At 42.0% G+C, this 18,129-nt stretch overlaps 1 protein-coding gene across 4 annotated transcripts in view; it reads right to left on the bottom strand.

Annotated features, from left to right (window-relative positions):
• Positions 1 to 18,129, bottom strand: part of EYA2 (EYA transcriptional coactivator and phosphatase 2) — a 131,534-nt gene that overhangs the window by 18,146 nt on the left and 95,259 nt on the right. For all 4 annotated transcript variants that reach the window (XM_083746270.1, XM_083746269.1, XM_083746267.1 and 1 more), the window contains exon 10: positions 2,485 to 2,574. In XM_083746270.1, the coding sequence (XP_083602396.1) occupies positions 2,485 to 2,574 (90 nt within the window). The remainder of the gene's footprint in view (positions 1 to 2,484; positions 2,575 to 18,129) is intronic.

The following is an 18,129-nucleotide window of genomic DNA, read 5'->3' on the forward strand; positions in this document are numbered from 1 at the left end:
AGTGCTGTGTTGTCTAAGGACATCTCAGCCACAAACTAATGCAAACTGCTCTGTCTAGCTGGCTAAACTAAGCATATTTTTAGCACTGCAATTGCTGGTTTGCCATGGGGCAATACACACTTTCCTTAGTCAAGGTCCATTCTGTAATCAAATTGCAAACAGAATTTGGATCCTTGCACCAAACAGATTTCAAGCTTTTGGTTTGCTTAAGTATACTTAAAAAGACAAATCCTTAAAAAACAGCCTTAAAAAGATGAAGGCTGTAACTGCTAAGATTTCAGACTGCAATCCTATACACATTTACCTGAGAGCAAGTCCCAATGAACTCAATAGGACTTACTTCTGAGTACTTATGTAGACAGTCAGTCCCAAACGCCTTCCAGAATCCCAAGGGCATCCTTTGCCCTCCCACATTTTTATAAAGTAGGACATAGTATTGTCCCGTTTTCTGCAAGGTGACACCGGACCCATTTACTCAGATCAATAATGTTTACATAATTTATGCCAGTCACATGCTGTTACTTAAATTTATGCAGTTCACATGGTTTTGGTTCTTTGGGTTGTAGAATTCTTGCTTTTTGAACTACAGCAGGCCAAGAAACCCAAAATTACTGTTCTCTTATGTGGGATGGGAAGTAAAGAGGTACAAATGTTCAGGTGGTTAGGTAGAAGTTTTCCCTCCCTGTCTCATGGCACTAAAAATCAAGGTCATCCAGTACAACTGATTGGCAGCAGATTTTTGGGCAGACAATAAGAAGTACACCTTCACACGGCATGCAGTTAATTTGCGGAACTCGATGCCACAAGACGTGGTAATGTCCTCTAGCTTATGAAGTCTATCAATGGCTGTGGCCTCCAGGTCCAGAGTCAATACGCCACTGAACCCTACTTGGTGGAAGCAGCCACAGGAGAGAGTTATTGCCTTCATGTCTCGCTTGCAGGCTTCCCAGAGGCATGTGATTGGCCAATGTGGAAAAAAGGATCCTGAGATGGATGGACCAATGGTCTGATCCACCAGGGCTTTACTTCTGCCCTCCCTGCTTGCAATGGTGTGTCTTCTAATATGAAACAAGCCCTTGCTTACAACGTGGTGAGGAACTGACAACGCATATGCTAATCCTCAGATGCTTTTGGGTGGTCTGTAGCCTCTTGTTAGAATCAGAAGAGGCCCAGATTTCTGGCTGCAGCATTGCAAACGTTATGGCAACATGGGATCATGAAACAAGAAGGCCCAGTAGATTGTGGTTTCCACGATCTGGTGATGCCTAGTCCCTTTTCATTCCTCCTGATGGATGAGTGGTTTTTCGTAACTGGGTCTAGCCATTATTGAACAAGTAAATCTCAGAGGCAAGTGCCACATGCTCATGAGACGCGGCTTCTCTTTCACCACAGCATGTATGAAAACAAGAACCGCATGCAGCTGGGATGAGTGCATTAGCTGCAGCTCATGATGTGCTTCCAGGTGGTCCCCACTCAGTAGAAACCTATGGGTCTCAAATGGGCAAAACTTTGTAGAAAACAGAGAACAAAAAAAAAGATTGGCTTTTTTTCTGAATGAGCAAAAAGTGATGGTGGCTGTTCAGAAGGAGTCAGGCTGACACTTCTTTAATGCTTCCCCCCTTTTACTTTCATCCCTAATAAATAAGACTGCTGGCAGAGCCTGTTTTATTATCATTGTCAGTGCTTTTTTCTGGGGGGAGGGGGACACAGGGGTATGGATACCCCTAAACATTTTGTGAATCTAAGTTTGGTTTCATTGAGGGGCAGTATTTCAATATGGGTAGGAAAATGAGAGTACGCCTAAACATATATTTTTTTTAGAATGAAAGCACTGATTATTGTCATACAGTGCTCAGCTATTTCAGATGCTGTGATAATGATGAAGATGATGGGGAGGGAGGGAGGGAGGGGAAAATAATAGGCGATAATGATCTGCATCTATTTAGCTCTTGCTATGTGGGCTCAAAGCTAGTTTGATACATGGCCCTTGGCTCTGCAGGTAATTTAGCTTCACCAATTTATTAATGTTATGCTGCTGATGATTTGGGTTTCCCTGCTGCAACTTGAGTGTTGCTTTTGTATTATTGGGTCTTGATCACATATATTTTCCTCCCAAACTAACTAACGAATGAATAACCAATAAAACAGCAAGCCCCAGGAGGCACAGGTAGCAAAGGCTTCATTCCTGAAATTTAGCAATACAGACACACAAAATTGTGACAATAACCCTCCTTTCACTGCCAAATAACCAGGGAGGAAAAACATAAAGAAGACAGATTCAAATACTCTCAAAATATAATTTTACCTGCAATTATGTGCAATCCTATACAGACTTACCCAGGAGTTAAGTTCTACATCAGGTCTACATCTGAGTAGACCTCAACAGGACTGCACTGTAACAAAACTTTGGTTATAGAAGGACAAATGTTTCCAAAATGGGTAGATAAAAAAGGACATATAAATTGAAATGAAACCAATACCTACCTCGAGGTCATTAAAAAACAGGTGTGTATCTGCAAGGTTGAAGATCATTTCTTCCATCATAAGGCCTATCCGGACGGATGTGGTGGTGTCCTGTTAGAAAGGAAAAGCTGTCAACCATTTTACTATCTTTGGATTTGGGGATTAAATTTTGAGAAAACATATGATACTGAAACTCTTCACTGGGAAAAACAAACAAAAAAGTAAGAACTTGCACCAGAATTAGACTATGTAATGCTATTCCCTCCTCTGTTCCTGTCTATCTTAAATATATATATATATATATATATATATGCAGGTTTTGGTGTCCTCGGGTGTCTTCCCGTGTAAAAGTTGGGGAAGACACCCGAGGACACGGGAAGACACCCGAGGACACCAAAACCTGCATTCCTGTACCCGTGAAAATCTACGAAAGCATATATATATATATATATATATATATATATATATATATGAATACCCCTACATCCATATCTATCTCTCTCTCTCTCTCTCTCTCTCTCTCTCTCTCTCTCTCCTATAAACCATGGCAGCACAATACAGATTTCTATAAGCCTTGCCCTAATTTTTTGCAGATTTCTGTGGAGGTATGTAATTGAATGGTGAGGTTAATCAAACAAATCCATCTGGGAGAACCTACAAAGCAGCAAAATGCACAGACAAGAGTGTGTTTCTGTCAACCTTTGCGGCAAATAGTGTTGACAACGGTTGATGTATATACGCATGAACCTAAATTATTATACATTCTTGATGTAGCTGTTAATTAAAGAAGAATGGCTGCGGTTCCAGCCGCATGGGTAAGTTATGGGGGGCTGCATTGAAGGAAAAGGAAAGCTCTGATAACTTGATTGCATTTGAACATGAAAGCTAAGGGCCATCATCATTTCTTTTACTCAAAAGGTTTTTGTTTCAATATCCCCCCCCCCCCCCCGGAAAACCTTTGTGGCTATAAGAAAAGCCAACAATAAACAGAACAGCACAGTGATTACAGAAACAGCAACTGGCTACTCAAAACGTTCTAAATCCCTTTCCCCACTACAAGTTACTGAATTGCATCTACTTTTTTCTTATATATTTGAGTACAGGCCCCTGCCTCTTTCCAAAGGCTGCATGTGCAGATCACATGGGTAAAGATTTCACCAGGTACGGTCCATGAGTGCAGCCAGACAGGGGAGTATTTGTCTGTCCAAACAGTGTTACATGAGCATACAGTGATGTAAAAGTAGGTGTGTAGCTGCTGTTAGTTTTAGCACAACGGCCTCACATCTTCTCCTTTGTCGACACTCACTCCCATCTTTCTGCCATGTCCCACCTTCCTTTTTCTTTTTTTTTTTAAAAAACATTTTTCATTTAAAAAAACCCAACCACAACACAATAGCCATTTTTTATTTATTTCTTCACTTGATATAACCAAATTTACATACTGTTTGACAATAGTAATACTTCTAAGCCATTTTCTTTTCCAGGTGGTTTATGAACACACACACACACACCCCTAGCAGTTTGAAAGCATCTCAAAGTGCAAGTAGATAAATAGGTACAGCTCCGGCGGGAAGGTAAACGGCGTTTCTGTGCACTGCTCTGGTTCACCAGAAGTGGCTTAGTCATGCTGGCCACATGACCTGGAAGCTGTACGCCGGCTCCCTTGGCCAATAAAGCGAGATGAGCGTCGCAACCCCAGAGTCAGCCACGCCTGGACCTAATGGTCAGGGGTCACTTTACCTTTATATATATTCTTTTTTCTAATATTTTTATTGGTTTTCATGATAACAAACATCTTATGACAATAAGCATTAAGAAATAAAAAAAATAAAAATTTGAACAACTGTATCATTTTGCATGTTTGTATTCAATACAATGCCAAAATATGGAATTTCTCCCATCCCCCGACTCCCCTCTACCCCCTCCATGGTTCCACTGTTAAATCATGCATGTCCAAATCATATTTCCATCCATTCATATCTATTTTTATCTATTATGATAGTATTGCAAGTGTTTTTTTAGAATCCTGCTGATGTATTTACTTATAAACAATGCTTTGTCATATATGCAATAAAAGTTTTCCATTCATTTTTAAATTTGTTATCATCCTGATTTCTAAGTCTACCAGTTAGTTTGGCCATCTCTGCATATTCCATTAACTTAATTTACCAATCTTTTTTTTTGTGGGAATTTTTTCCTTTTTCCAGCATTAGGCTATCAATATTTGTGCAGCCATAGTCGCATACATGAAAATATTTTTATATTTTTTTGATATTTCTCTTCCTATAATTCCTAATAGGAAGGCTTCTGGTTTTTTAACGAAGGTTATTTTAAACAATATATATGTATTATTTCAAATATCTCAATAAAATTATAAAAAAATAAAAAGAGAACCAACCACATCTTCTCATTCTTGCATTGGAGGCAAAAAGGGAAATGTATCAGCGTTAACAGACAGAAAGAGATTTAGATGCTTGTTAGCTAAACCTTGTGAAGCTCCATGCCTAAATATTTTATTAGTTTATCTGATCTGATCTGCCATAGAGGGCATAGTCCTTTCTCTCTCTCTTTCTGTGGGATTTCTGTTGATTGGTTTGAAAAGCAACCTGCACATGATGTTAACCACAATCCACATATATCCTGTTTCTTTTCTTGGGAAAATGCTGCATTTTGATGCGTTCTCCCCAAACCGGCTTCGATCTGAATGGAGAAAAATAATTATCTGGCTGCATTTTAAGCAAGTGATGTGTACAAAGTCTCTGACTACATGGGGAGACTTCAGTGCATGCAGCTGTATGCAGCGGGGCTCTCTGCAGATACTCTATGACAGGGGTCAGCAAACTTTTTCAGCAGGGGGCCGGTCCACTGTCCCTCAAACCTTGTGGGGGGCCGGACTATATTTTGGGAAAAAAAATATGAACGAATTCCTATGCCCCACAAATAACCCAGAGATGCATTTTAAATAAAAGGACACATTCTACTCATGTAAAAACACGCCGATTCCTGGACTGTCTGTGGGCCGAATTGAGAAGGCGATTGGGCCGGATCCAGCCCCCATGCCTTAGTTCGCCTACCCATGCTCTATGAATTAACTGTATATGAAACAGGGGCTGAGCCTGCCACTATAGGGCCATGTCACTTCACTGAATGCATGATTAAAATTTATTTAAAGGGTCTTGTGTCTCTCTATTAAAGGGGTAGAGATTTTCCAAGGAGAATTATTCCAGCTGGAAGATTTCAGCAGCGTGTTTGATTATGAGTTAACTTGCTCATTCCTTGTATGTTTGGAGGCGGCAGCAGCATCTTCAAAATGCCTTGAAAGGAAACATACTTGGAAATAGGTTATTTTTTAAAGAGAAAACTCTACCCACAATAGTCAAGCTTTTGGCAAAAAGTAATAGTCTATTTTCAGTGTTCACACTTACAATTTTTAGACGTTTTGTGCCAAGTAGAGATTGTAATCAACACCGTGCCAAGGCTGAGGATCTGTCAGTTGCAAGGATTTTCCTTGCATAGCAGAACCTTCTCCCCCTCTCGACTCTCTCCACATCTGTTCTGAGGTCCCCCCCCCTTGCAATGCAACAAGCATCTTGCCCAACGTGGGGCTCAAACCCACAGCCCCAAGTTTCCTGTTTCACTAGAGGGAATCCTGGCTTTTGCTAGTGAAATTATATAATTGAATAAGATATAGTTGAATTTTGATATCCTGAAGTACTCTCAACGTTTCTCATAACTCTGGTACTCTGCCTACCTACGCTTGCTCTGCCCATGTTTTTGTTTAATTATTTCCCCTGATTCTGCTAGGCTTGTTTTTTTTTGTTTTCTTGAGGTTAAGGCGCCCTATTCAACATTAAGGTGTCCCTAATGACGGTATAGGAGGGACGCGGGTGGTGATGGGTTAAACCACAGAGCCTAGGACTTGCCGATCAGAAGGTCGGCGGTTCGAATCCCCACGAAGGGGTGAGCTCCTGTTGCTCGGTCCCTGCTCCTGCCAACCTAGCAGTTCAAAAGTACGTCAAAGTGCAAGTACATAAATAGGTACCGCTCCGGAGGGAAGTTAAACGGCATTTCCGTGCACTGCTCTGGTTCGGCAGAAGCGTTTTAGTCATGCTGGCCACATGACCCTGAAGCTGTACTCCGGCTCCTTCGGCCAATAAAGTGAGTTGAGCGCTGCAACCCCAGAGTTGGTCACGACTGGACCTAATGGTCAGGGGTCCCTCTGCCTTTAATGACGGTATGAAAATAAGCAGGTGGTGGCACATCTCATGTTTTAGACCTCATGAATGTCCACAAAAGAACAGGAAAGCTGGTCAAGAGGTTAAGGATTATTCTTTAGCATTTCTCCCATCATGTTTATAAGCTTCTTTCCATGGTCTTGAGGGCTAGCAACGGTTTTATTTAAAGAAAAGCTGGGCTTGCTAAATAGCTTTCAACTATGGAGGAAATCCTACAAGGAAAGTCCACATTCTTCTTCAGACTAAGGAAACAACTCACAAAAAAAAGTTTTCTTACTTCTCTCCTATTAAACCCAAGACTTCATATCATTACATCTATTGTTAGTTTGCCTTTTAAGCTTCTTTTTCATTACCTTCATACCGGACCTGCACTGGGGAGCTTTTTATTTTAATTTCCTTTTGCTTTTCCAGCTATTCTTTGGTCCCAACACACCATTTCTTTATAATTTATTACATCACCACAGGCACTTCTATCAAAATGTTCTTGTAAATTTGTTTTAAGTCGTCTCTATTGAATTTAGTTTGATTTTCTTTCATAACCTTTCTCAGACTGAATAAATATATTTACATGGGAATTTTCCTATATCAAGTGTAAGAGGGAGGAGGATGTTCTGTAATTCGTAATTAGTGGCTCAAATTAAAACTCAATATATGCATGCCAATCAAAACTTGATCACCCAGGTGCAGGATCAGGGCAACAGTGTGTGTGTGTGTGTGTGTGTGTGTGTGTATGTATAAGTGCAGAATCCCAACACACTGAAGACTCCACCAAGCAAGCTAAACTTGGCTTAGCATCCATGTTTGGTCTCATCTTTCAGACAGGGCTATGGGGAAGGGTCATAGCTCAGTGGTAGAACATCTGCTCTGCATCCAGAAGGTCCTGGGTTCAATCCCCCATATGTCCAGGTGGAGCTGGAAGAGAACCTTGTCTGAAACCCTAGAGAACCGGTGCTAATCAGTGAAGGCAGTGCTTAGCTAGTGTCCAGGCTGAGGAGAGCTACTCTGATGAGGAATGTTGGGGACCTCCCCATCTCCATCCCCCTGCTTCTGACCAGAATCCTGAAGCTGCCCAGGAGCAGTGGAGCGGTATAGATTTGGAGCAGTGGTTTGCAGAGGGACATAGTTCAGAACAGCTGGGCAGAACTGAGTGGGGAACAGCTAGACGAAGAAGAACAGGGAGGGAGAGAATTAGCAGACTCCCTTTCGCTGGAAAGTGTCCAACTGATCAGTCTAAGATCATGGAGAGCAGATAAAGTAGCTACACAGAAGGTACAATGGTTGCAAGATCAGGTTGCCAGACAAAGGAAGTGATGGGGGTGGCTCGGGGGGAAGTGAGTAGAAACCTTAATTGGCAGCACCTTTCCTCCGAGAATGGAGTCTTTGTTCTTTCACTGTGAACATCAAAAATATCTTTAACTGGTAAGAGACTATTTTCGCTTTGTTCTGCTTATCCATGGCCAAAGGGAGGGAGGAAGCCATTTCTCCAAAGCCTGACAGCTAGGTGGACCAACTTCTCAGAATAAGGCAGCTTTTTTATGACAGATTGGGCCATCTTTTTCTCAAGGCTGCAACTGAGAGCCAAACAACATGTTCCAATAAAAATACACATCTTGTGCCGAAAGCATTTATGTTTAACTCCATCCTCCCTTCTGTAATGGCTAGTAGAGCTTACCAACTTCCTGATGCTTGGTGTTTTCCCACCCTCTGAGGATGGCAGTCAGTGATGTGGAGTGGGGACTGGGAAATGTGGAACACGATGTCAGTAGTTGGCTAAGTTCCACCAGCCGCTTTAGAGGTGGCACATTGATAGAACACTGAATATTTGGCCCTGACTGGTCAGGCCAACTGTGGGAACAAAGCATTGCGTCAACTCTTGAAAGCGTTCCAATGCATGTTCCGATGGCAAAACAGTACATCTTGAATCACCCAAGGTAGGTTGAAGCAGGATAAAACCTAAGTGCATATGTGCTAGAACACCCATAAGTTAAATACTGCGGCTGCTACCACCAATTATGGAACATGTTGTGCAACCTCATTCCCATAACATTCCCTAAGTCCATTATTATTCTCATTTTCCAGAGGAAGGGTGTAAGATGAAGATGATGCTACACCGGTATGGTAAATCATTCAGCTCAGATAAGGGAAACAAGCATGCAAATCCCTTTTCAGCTCTGAAGCTCACAAGACCTTGGGCAAATGGCAATTAATCTCAGCCTAGTCTATAACTTAGGGTTGCCGTAATGCTGAAATGCCACTCAAGATCTTCTTGGAAGGGAAGTATGTAAATATTATTGCCCAAGGCCACCCAATGGACCCCCAAGGACCTGAACCAGGGTCTTTCCCAGATCAGCGCCCAGTTCTCCATCCCTGCTATCTCCAACCTCCAGATGCATTGAACTAAAATCCTCATCATTCCAAAATAGCTAGGATGTACCTGGTTAGAGAAGGCTTCCTATCGTTCCACAGTAGCTTTATAAACACCAATGTGAAACGTAAACGTCAAGAAATGGCGACTATGTGAATCAGCTTGTGGAGGGAAAGAAACAGGCAGAATTACTTCTCTCTAGCTGACAGAGGCTCACAGGTATGGCACTGTTGTGTATTGAAGTTCTCACCCTGGCCACCAGGAGTACCGTGTAGATAGTTTTCACTCAGGTCCATGTCAGTTATTTTAGGCGGGAAACCCTGGGTTGTTGTTGCTACAATGTTGACAGCCAGCTGCCTATAAAAGCAGGCCGACTGAGCTGTTTGCTGTTCAGTTCTGTTCCAGCTTACAAATAAAGAGATGCTTTGGAGAAATTGCTGCGTTGTCTGCTATGTTTACCCACTATTTAACAGGCACCACCACCCAGCTTATCATCCTAAAGTGTGTTTTTTTAATCCCTCTTCCATGTCTTCACATCTAAACCCAATAGGTATTGGGGAAGGGAAAACACTCTTCTGTTGATTTTCACTTTCCCAGTTCCATTGGCTTCTAAAGTTTCTATACCAAGCAACTGCTTTCTGTATTGAACAGTTTAGTGAAGAACCCTGCCCTCCCCTTGTCTACCATGAAACTGCTGCATCTTGCAATGGATTATGGGAAGACTATTGCCTTCATGGGCTTTCTAGGGGCAGTTATTTGGTGACTGAAGGGAAAAGGATGCTGGACTTGATGCATCATCAAACTGATCCTGCAGGCCTCTTCTGTGTATTCTAGGCTTCTCTGAGTCTAGGGTGGGTCCTGGAACAACACTCAGCACCTTCCTATGGTTACACATTGCTAACGGCAATTGGCTTTTCAAAAAAATCTTGTTATTACTGGTCTTCCAGCTGGGGAGCCCCAGATAAACACGGCCCTGCAACACTGTTAGAAAAATCACTGCTCTAACCCAACCTTCTAATTTATCTGTGTGTTCCTTTTCAACAACTGAATGCACAAACCTGCCATATTCCGAGCCTTATCACTGGTCCATCTAGCTCAGTATTGTCTACTTTGACTGGCAGTGACTCTCCAGGGCCTCAAACACAGACTTTTCCTAGGTATGCAGCTCAAGAACCTTTTAACTGAAAAAAATAATAATCTGAAATCAAGCCAACCTTGGTTAAAGCAAAGCAACTACCCTACCTCTGAGCCACAGCCTCTCCCAACTGACAGTTGAGATGGAGTTGCTCCAACATCCAGCAAGCACATTGCAAATCTGTCTCAAATGCTAATCTTTGGATGGGTGTGCAGGCCATGTTTGTGGGAGGAACAGAATTAGCAAGCTTCTGCCCAACTAAAAGCACCAGTCGTGCCAATATTTTGGCACTGGTTATTACTCTTATTCAGGAGTGGGCCAATATTTTGCTGGAATCCAGCTACCATCATCTCCAGCCATTGGACATGTTAGCTAGGCCTGGTGGGAATAAAGAGTCCAGCAACATATAGAGGGCACCATATTGGTGGCTGCTATTCTTACTAGTTTGAGGCGCTTGCATTCACAGGTTTCTTCTTACACTTCGACTTCTGTTAAGTCTTGTGTACATGTGTGCTTACACAATCCTAGCTTGAATGACAATATCTCTCAAGTTCCCCTGGCTTTTATCTTAGGGGGAAAGGACATCAGCTGTACCACAGGGTGGTTGTAGCCATACACTTTCGTCATACAAAGAAAGAGGCAATTTCTTATGTCTGTCTCTATGAAATAAGTGCCTGTGTGTGAACTGAAGAACATGTGTTCTTCAGTTCAGAAGAACATGTGAACTGAAGAACGCATGTGTTTTGTACAGTGGTACCTCGGGTTAAGAACTTAATTCATTCCGGAGGTCCATTCTCATCCTGAAGCAAAGTTCTTAACCCGAGGTACTATTTCTGGGTTAGCGGAGTCTGTAACTGTAACCTGAAGTGTCTGTAACCTGAGGTACCACTGTACATGAATTTGTCAAGGTGCATGTTTCACATTGCTGGACTTTAATGTGCAATTATTTATATGGGGAGAGCTTGAGTGTGAAGCTTCAGGGGTGGGTGCCCCTGTATTTCCGAAAATACAGAGTTCAGCCTCTGATGCCATGGCTTTCAGTTTACTTTCATTAAAAAAACAAACATTTGCTTATACTTGTTTTTGAAGTGTGCACTAAGCCACACATTGCATTTTTTTTAAACCACCTGCAGCTACTCCTGATCCACTTGGCAGGTCCTCTGCATTCAGTTCCCCTCATCTCCTGTAGCTGTTGCTGAAAATGTAAGGGAAGTTGGAGACCGACTTATCTTTGGCAATCTCTCAAGCACAAGTCACTCTTTCTTACTTCAGTTTCTGGTTCCAAATTACTCAAAGTCCCAGACTTACGTCTTAACTGGTAAACTGTTAAGACTTGCATGCCATTAGTGAAAGGGCAGAGAATGAGTGCCCTTCCATTTTACCTATGTGCCAATTCAACTGACATTCCAAGTGTTTGCGTAATGTGTTTCTACATCTCTATATACGTTTTGCTTTTTCAAAAACAAGGAGCGCACTGCACAAAATCTCTTCTCTCCCCCCCAATACACAAACTCCTCTTTTATAGAAACTATCAGACTTCCTAAGCTCCTGCCAAGTACTTGCTTATGCAGTGAACAAATAATGACTTTTCCACCAGGAAGAAAGCATTAATTAAGTGTATTTGTCAGACTTCTATTCTAAAGGGAAGGGAAGGGGGGGTTATCTTTTGGAGGTGTCAGCCAGAGGTGAAAGGCAGATTAGTATGCAATTGAGGGCCTTCCAAGTTAAATCTCATCTTTGCGGTTAGCTGTTAATAATGAAGTTGTCAGTAAAGAAAGATTTTAATGGTTTTAATTTGGTTTAATTACTTGGAAATGCTTGGAAATGGGACCAGTTTGTTTGCTTGTATTAACTAGAAAAAAAGAAGCAGAGCTTGTGAAAAGGGGAGAGAGCAAGAGGGAGGGAGAAAAGGCTGAGCCACATGCCTGAACGAGGGCAAGTTATAATCTATTCTTTGGTTGCTGAGTTTCATGCCTTGCTGAGAATGAATACACATATAAATTAACATGGCTTAGTAGTTAAGCAAGCAGCAGAGGGGAACATTTTTCCCCAACTCCGGAACTCCATCATAACTTTCCTCAAAACCTATTGCTTCATTCTTCTCCTATTTTATTTTTTTAAATCACTTTAGGTAATAATTTGTGTCAATATAAAACTAAAAACTTGGGTCGCTTTACACAGCTTTTCTTATAAGCATTCACAAATACTTTCCCATAACTCCATTTATTAAAGTAATGGCTGCTAAAGATTCAAATATAGTCAGATCTGACTGCCCAGGCTGCTTGTTCTGCTGGTGACTGTCAGTGGGCAACCTCAAGGTCCCTTCTCTCTCTTCTTATGGTTCTCTGTTGTTCAACTGGACTTGACAGTCCTTCAAATAGTGGATGCTTTCAAATAGAGGGCTATCCTCTGTAAAATAGGACATTTGGCCATCCTGTGAGCTGGGGACTGGACACGGCACAAGAAAGAGGAGAGGTGCAAATCAGAAACTCTACAGGGTGATGTGTACCTGGGCTGAGCATTTAGAAGATTCCAGTTAGTGCAGATGTCAAGCCATGAGAACTTCTGCACACTCAAACTTCCCCTGGTTTTTCTCTTTTAAACACAATCCAAAGCTGCTGAAAACACACTAGCTGCCTTGCACAGCTCTACTAACAAACGATATAGTGGCACGTCTAAAACAGTCTTAAGATTGCCTACAATGACTGAATGCTTTTATTATTTAACCTAAAAGGGCACTGAACACAAGATTCAGCCTCTAGTAGGTTAAGCAAAATATTTCCTACTTCCTCAGAAAATCCTTCCCAAATTGTATTCATCTTGAGTTAATCCACCATCTACTGAGCGAATTACAGTGTATTTGTTTTGAAAATCTATTTTATAGAATTCTAAAGGGCTGTGTTTTCCTTAGGAAGGGCTTATTCTGCCTTTTCTCCACTTTCCTCTCTTTTCCCCCTTCTTGCTTTTTAAAGAGGGATGCCTGCTAAAAGGCCACGGCGGGTTTTTAATATCCCAAGGTGCCCAGCCCATATGAGTAACAAAATGTAAATAAACACAGCTGAACCAGGAAGAAGATGGAAGGTTTTCTCATTATAGAAATAAAATAAACAGATGTCCTTAAGCACTTTGGCTTATGTTTGTCAAAGGAATGGAGAACTCTTAGATGTCTGAACAGCAGCAGCAACGGTACATACTTATTAGGCCAATTCTCAAACAAAGCAAAGAATACATGCCATTCTGAATTAGCTAATAGAGCTCAAGGGGAAAGTCTATGTATTTGAGTTGAACCCTCACAATACAGATTTTCACAAACCAACAACAACAAAAATATTTGCAAAGCAAGTAGATTTGAACTTCTACAATTAATTTTGCAGTGCTAGAAAATAAAACAAGTTCTTTCTTTCTTTCTTTCTTTCTTTCTTTCTTTCTTTCTTTCTTTCTTTCTTTTTTACAGTGCAGAGAATGATAAAAAGCATCATCGGGCTAACCAGCAGAACCATGAATCAACATGATTCCATTTCAAAGAAGATACTAATTTTAAGGGAAATTAATGTGACTACTGCAACCATACGATAAACTAAAGTTCTATTCTGATAGAAGTTCCCCTCCTTGAAATAATTAATATACAATTGAACTCTGTTCTGTTCAAGCTTGAGAATACCATAAGAAGACCTGAAGTTAGGAGAGCGTTTAAGAGATTTGTTGCTCATAATAGCCCTATTCAGACATTCTTCATACATGGTAAGGGGGCTGTGCTAGCCGGCTTCTCTCCCTTTATCCTGTCCCTGTTGCCTGACTACCTTCCATGTGCTGGACAATCAGGGTTCTAAATCATGTGCGGAGTCCCCATGCATACAGCAAAACTTGCCACTACATATCTTTGCCCCTCAGTGTGTGGAGGGTGGCAGAGTAGGCGATGGGGAAATGAAAAAGGGCCGAGCTGTTAACAAGAGAAGGATCATGCCTCAATAGGGCTAATGTAAACTCTGTTCTTAAAGGTAAAGGGACCCCTCACCATTAGGTCCAGTCGTGACCGACTCTGGGGTTGCGGCGCTCATATTGCTTTATGGGCCGAGGGAGCCGGCGTACAGCTTCCAGGTCATGTGGCCAGCATGACTAAGCCACTTCTGGTGAACCAGAGCAGCGCACGGAAACGCAGTTTACCTTCCCGCTGGAGCAGTACCCATTTATCTACTTACACTGGTGTGCTTTCGAACTGCTAGGTTGGCAGGAGCAGGGACCGAGCAATGGGAGCACACCCCATTGCGGGGATTCGAACTGCCAACCTTCTGATTGGCAAGTCCTAGGCTCTGTGGTTTAACCCTACATATAGCTGGTGTGCTAAAGGATAGGGCCTGCACATCCTGCCCTTTGCTTACGCTCACAGCATGTATGCGATAAAACATGATAATTTTGCTAGGTATCAGGTTCATTGGACTACACTTGCACAAGTGTAAGTGAGCCAACTCCATTAAGCAAGCAGAAAATTCCATGGGGCCACCACAAGCTGAATAAGTCAAAAAGAGCAGATTCAACCTTTCCATGCATCAGCAGATGCACTGTGAAATCATTCCTGCTTTCTGTACGGACAGAGTATGCCTGCTAGTTCTCCACAAGGACCTAGTGCACACAACCTAGCTGGCCAAGATTAATGCACTGGTCAGAGGTTCCCCACCCCTGCTGCCCATCTTAGGTGAATAAACAGCTTCTGTACTGAGCTCTGCCCCTGGATCTAACACATAACCATTGGGCCTTGCCTAGTTCCATTATAGGCTCTACCCACTCAGACCCTGCCCAGGGTCTGCAGTATTGGCAAGATCACTTAACCTAGACTTACCAACCTGGTGCCCTCCAGGTATTTTGGACTGCAAGACCCATCATCCCTAGCTAACAGGACCAGTGGTCAGGGATGATGGGAGTTGTAGTCCCAAAACATCTGGAGGGCCAACTTTGCCTATGCCTGGTCCAAAACATGTAGACATTTCCAGGTTGGGAAAGACTAACTGAACCAATAGTCTGCAGGTGGATACAGCGACTGAGTTCTAATTTTGTGCTTTTATCTTGTAAACTGCCGAGATGAAGGGTGGCATAGACATTTAATAATAATAAAATAATAATTACTATTTTCATGGCCTTTGGTTACTTTGTGAATGTGTGTCCCCCCCCCCTGCAATTCTCGACACAGCGTTGACATGAGTTGTACCTGTGGATCACCTGAAATGAAATACCTGAAATGTGAGTTGAGCTGCAAAGTTCAGAATGGCTGAACAAACTAATGTGAATAAAGAGTTTGGCTTCAGAATGTGTATGAAGGCAATTAAACAGGCATCCCCAGGCTTCATAGTTATTATCCAACTCTGGTAGGGTGATCTACCTCCCTTAAATGGAAGCAGTGAGCTTTGGCCCCATTGTGTCTCCTCTTCTACTGACACTCCTTCACCTTCTTAGCAATAAAGGGAATTAGCATGATGTAAGTTCATGTTTTTAGCCCACCTGTTTTTACCCGAAAGCCATAACAGGAAGAAAAGAAAAAAAGCTGGAACTGCTCACCTCAGTTGTTCAGAGATTTGGTTCTATACAGGTTTTGTGATTGTGGAATTAATGCCTGTCATGGGTAATTAATGATGGATTATGTTGCAAGATTTGCATGGGAAACCTACTGACCACAAAAAAAGATCAGAGCTAACACAACTAGGATTACCTGAACTTGGTCACAACTGGCCAAGGGAAAGTGAGCTCATGCAATAATTTGTGCAGGAAAACCCCACTGCAAAATGGTTTTTTGGTGTCGTTCTTTTGCGTAAGATTTTCCTTCCAACTACATCCCAAGATATTAAAATAATGCTGAGGAAAAAAATATTTATCATTGTAATAACAGCAACAAGAACAATGATTATTAGACCATCCTCCCTTCAAAGCTCCTAGGAACTTCCATGTACAAAAACCACAATAAAATACAATGTTTTAAAAATAAACACTGAAACCATAAAATTATCAAAGCTCACAAAATTCCAGCAGCACATGACTCACAACAAACACAGCTGACCACCTACTGCATCAGCCCCCAATGCCAAAAAGAACAAATATGTATTTATCAGTCATCCAAAGGATGGAAATGGGGGGAGGGGGACACAAATGTACTTCTAGTGGAAGAGAATTCTACAGCCATGGTGCCATAACAAAGAAGACCCTGCTATGAGTCATCATGGAACAAGCCATGACTGTAGATTAAACTATGATCTGGACTGCTGGAGTGGATGGCAAATAATGAAAGAATCACTTATATTTGACCTTTGCTTACAGAATCTGACAGTGCAATCCAATGCATGTCTACTCAGAATTCTCACTGTGTTCAGTGTGGCTTTCCCTCAGATAAGTAAGCACAGGATTGCAGCATTACTTTATAAATATAGTTATCCTATTAGCATAGCCATTTCCTCTAGACCATCTTCTTACACTGTGAGACCAAAGACAAGACTACTTTGTGAAGTATCATGTGCTCATGAAAACGACAGGTTCAAAGGTTCTACTGGCAGATGCTGAAGGATGCAGAATTCTTAAATTGTTCAACCGCAAATCAGCAACTGTAATCAGTAGATTAGTCCCCAAGGGGAAAAAATTGCCAGAATAAGGACAGTGCCATGATTAGGAACTGTTGTGCTGATTGAATTAGGCAAAGGTTCCTTCCACACCAGCTGCTTCATCTGGAATTGCTATCCTTTGTTCATTCACATTTTACAGAAAATCTAGACAACATTACAGCCAATCTATTGCATTCCAATGCTATCAGTTTTGTCCCCGTCTTTTTTCCAGACCAAATTGTGGCAATTTCCCTCACATACAATGCAACTGCAGTGGCAGCCTATCCATCCAATTTAGCAAGAATTTGGTACAGTGGTACCTTGGTTTAAGAACTTAATCCGTTCCGGAAGTCCGTTCTTAAACCGAAACCGTTTGGCGCACTTTCCCTAATGAGGCCTCCCGCCATCAGTGGCCTTCCACCATTTGGATTCCGTTCTTAGACAGAGGTAAAGTTTGCAAACCGGAACACTATTCCCGGTTTTGCGGAGTTCATAAACCGAATCATTTGTAAACAGGACTGTTCTTAAACCGAGGTACCACTGGGAAAGAGAAGAGATCCCAGCAGACTTTAGGGATGCCAAAATTATCAACCTCTTTTAAAAAAGGTGAAAGAACTGATTGTGGAAAATATTGAGGCATCTCTCTATAGGCTGTGGCCGGCAAATTTCTAGCAAGGATCTTGGCAAACCATCTCTTAACTATATCCGAGCTGACCCCTCCTGAATCCCCTTCTAGGGGGACAGTGGAAGTGATTTTCACCGGTCGACAGCTTCAAGAAAAATGCAGAGAGCAAAACCAACCCCTGTATATGGCGTTTATTGACCTGACTAAGGCTTTCGACACTGTAAATCGTAATGTCCTGTGGACTGTCCTTCTGAAAATTGGCTGCCCAGATAAATTTGTAAACATCATTTAGCTCCTCCATGATAATATGACAGCAACAGTCGCAGATAACAGTGGCTCTCAAAGTGAACCATTCACAGTGGGATCAGATGTTAAACAGGGTTGTGTTATTGCCCCAACTCTATTCATTATTTTCATTGCCATAATCCTACACTTTGTCGAAGGGAAAGTCCCCACTGGAGTAGAAATCATATATTGAACAGATGGAAAGCTCTTCAATCTGAGCAGGCTGAAAGCAAAGAGTAAGGTTACCGTAACGTCCGTCATAGAGCTTCAGTATGCTGATGACAACGTAGTGTGCGCACGCTCAGAGGATGACCTTCAAACCATCCTAAATATCTTTGCAGAAGCTTATGAAAAGCTTGGCCTATCACTCAACATCCAAAAAACCAAAATGCTGTACCAACAAGTACAAAATAACCCCTCTGCAGCACCAAAAAAACCAA

This window comes from Podarcis gaigeae (assembly GCF_964106915.1).
Source record: "Podarcis gaigeae genome assembly, chromosome: 6".
NCBI lineage: Eukaryota > Metazoa > Chordata > Lepidosauria > Squamata > Lacertidae > Podarcis > Podarcis gaigeae.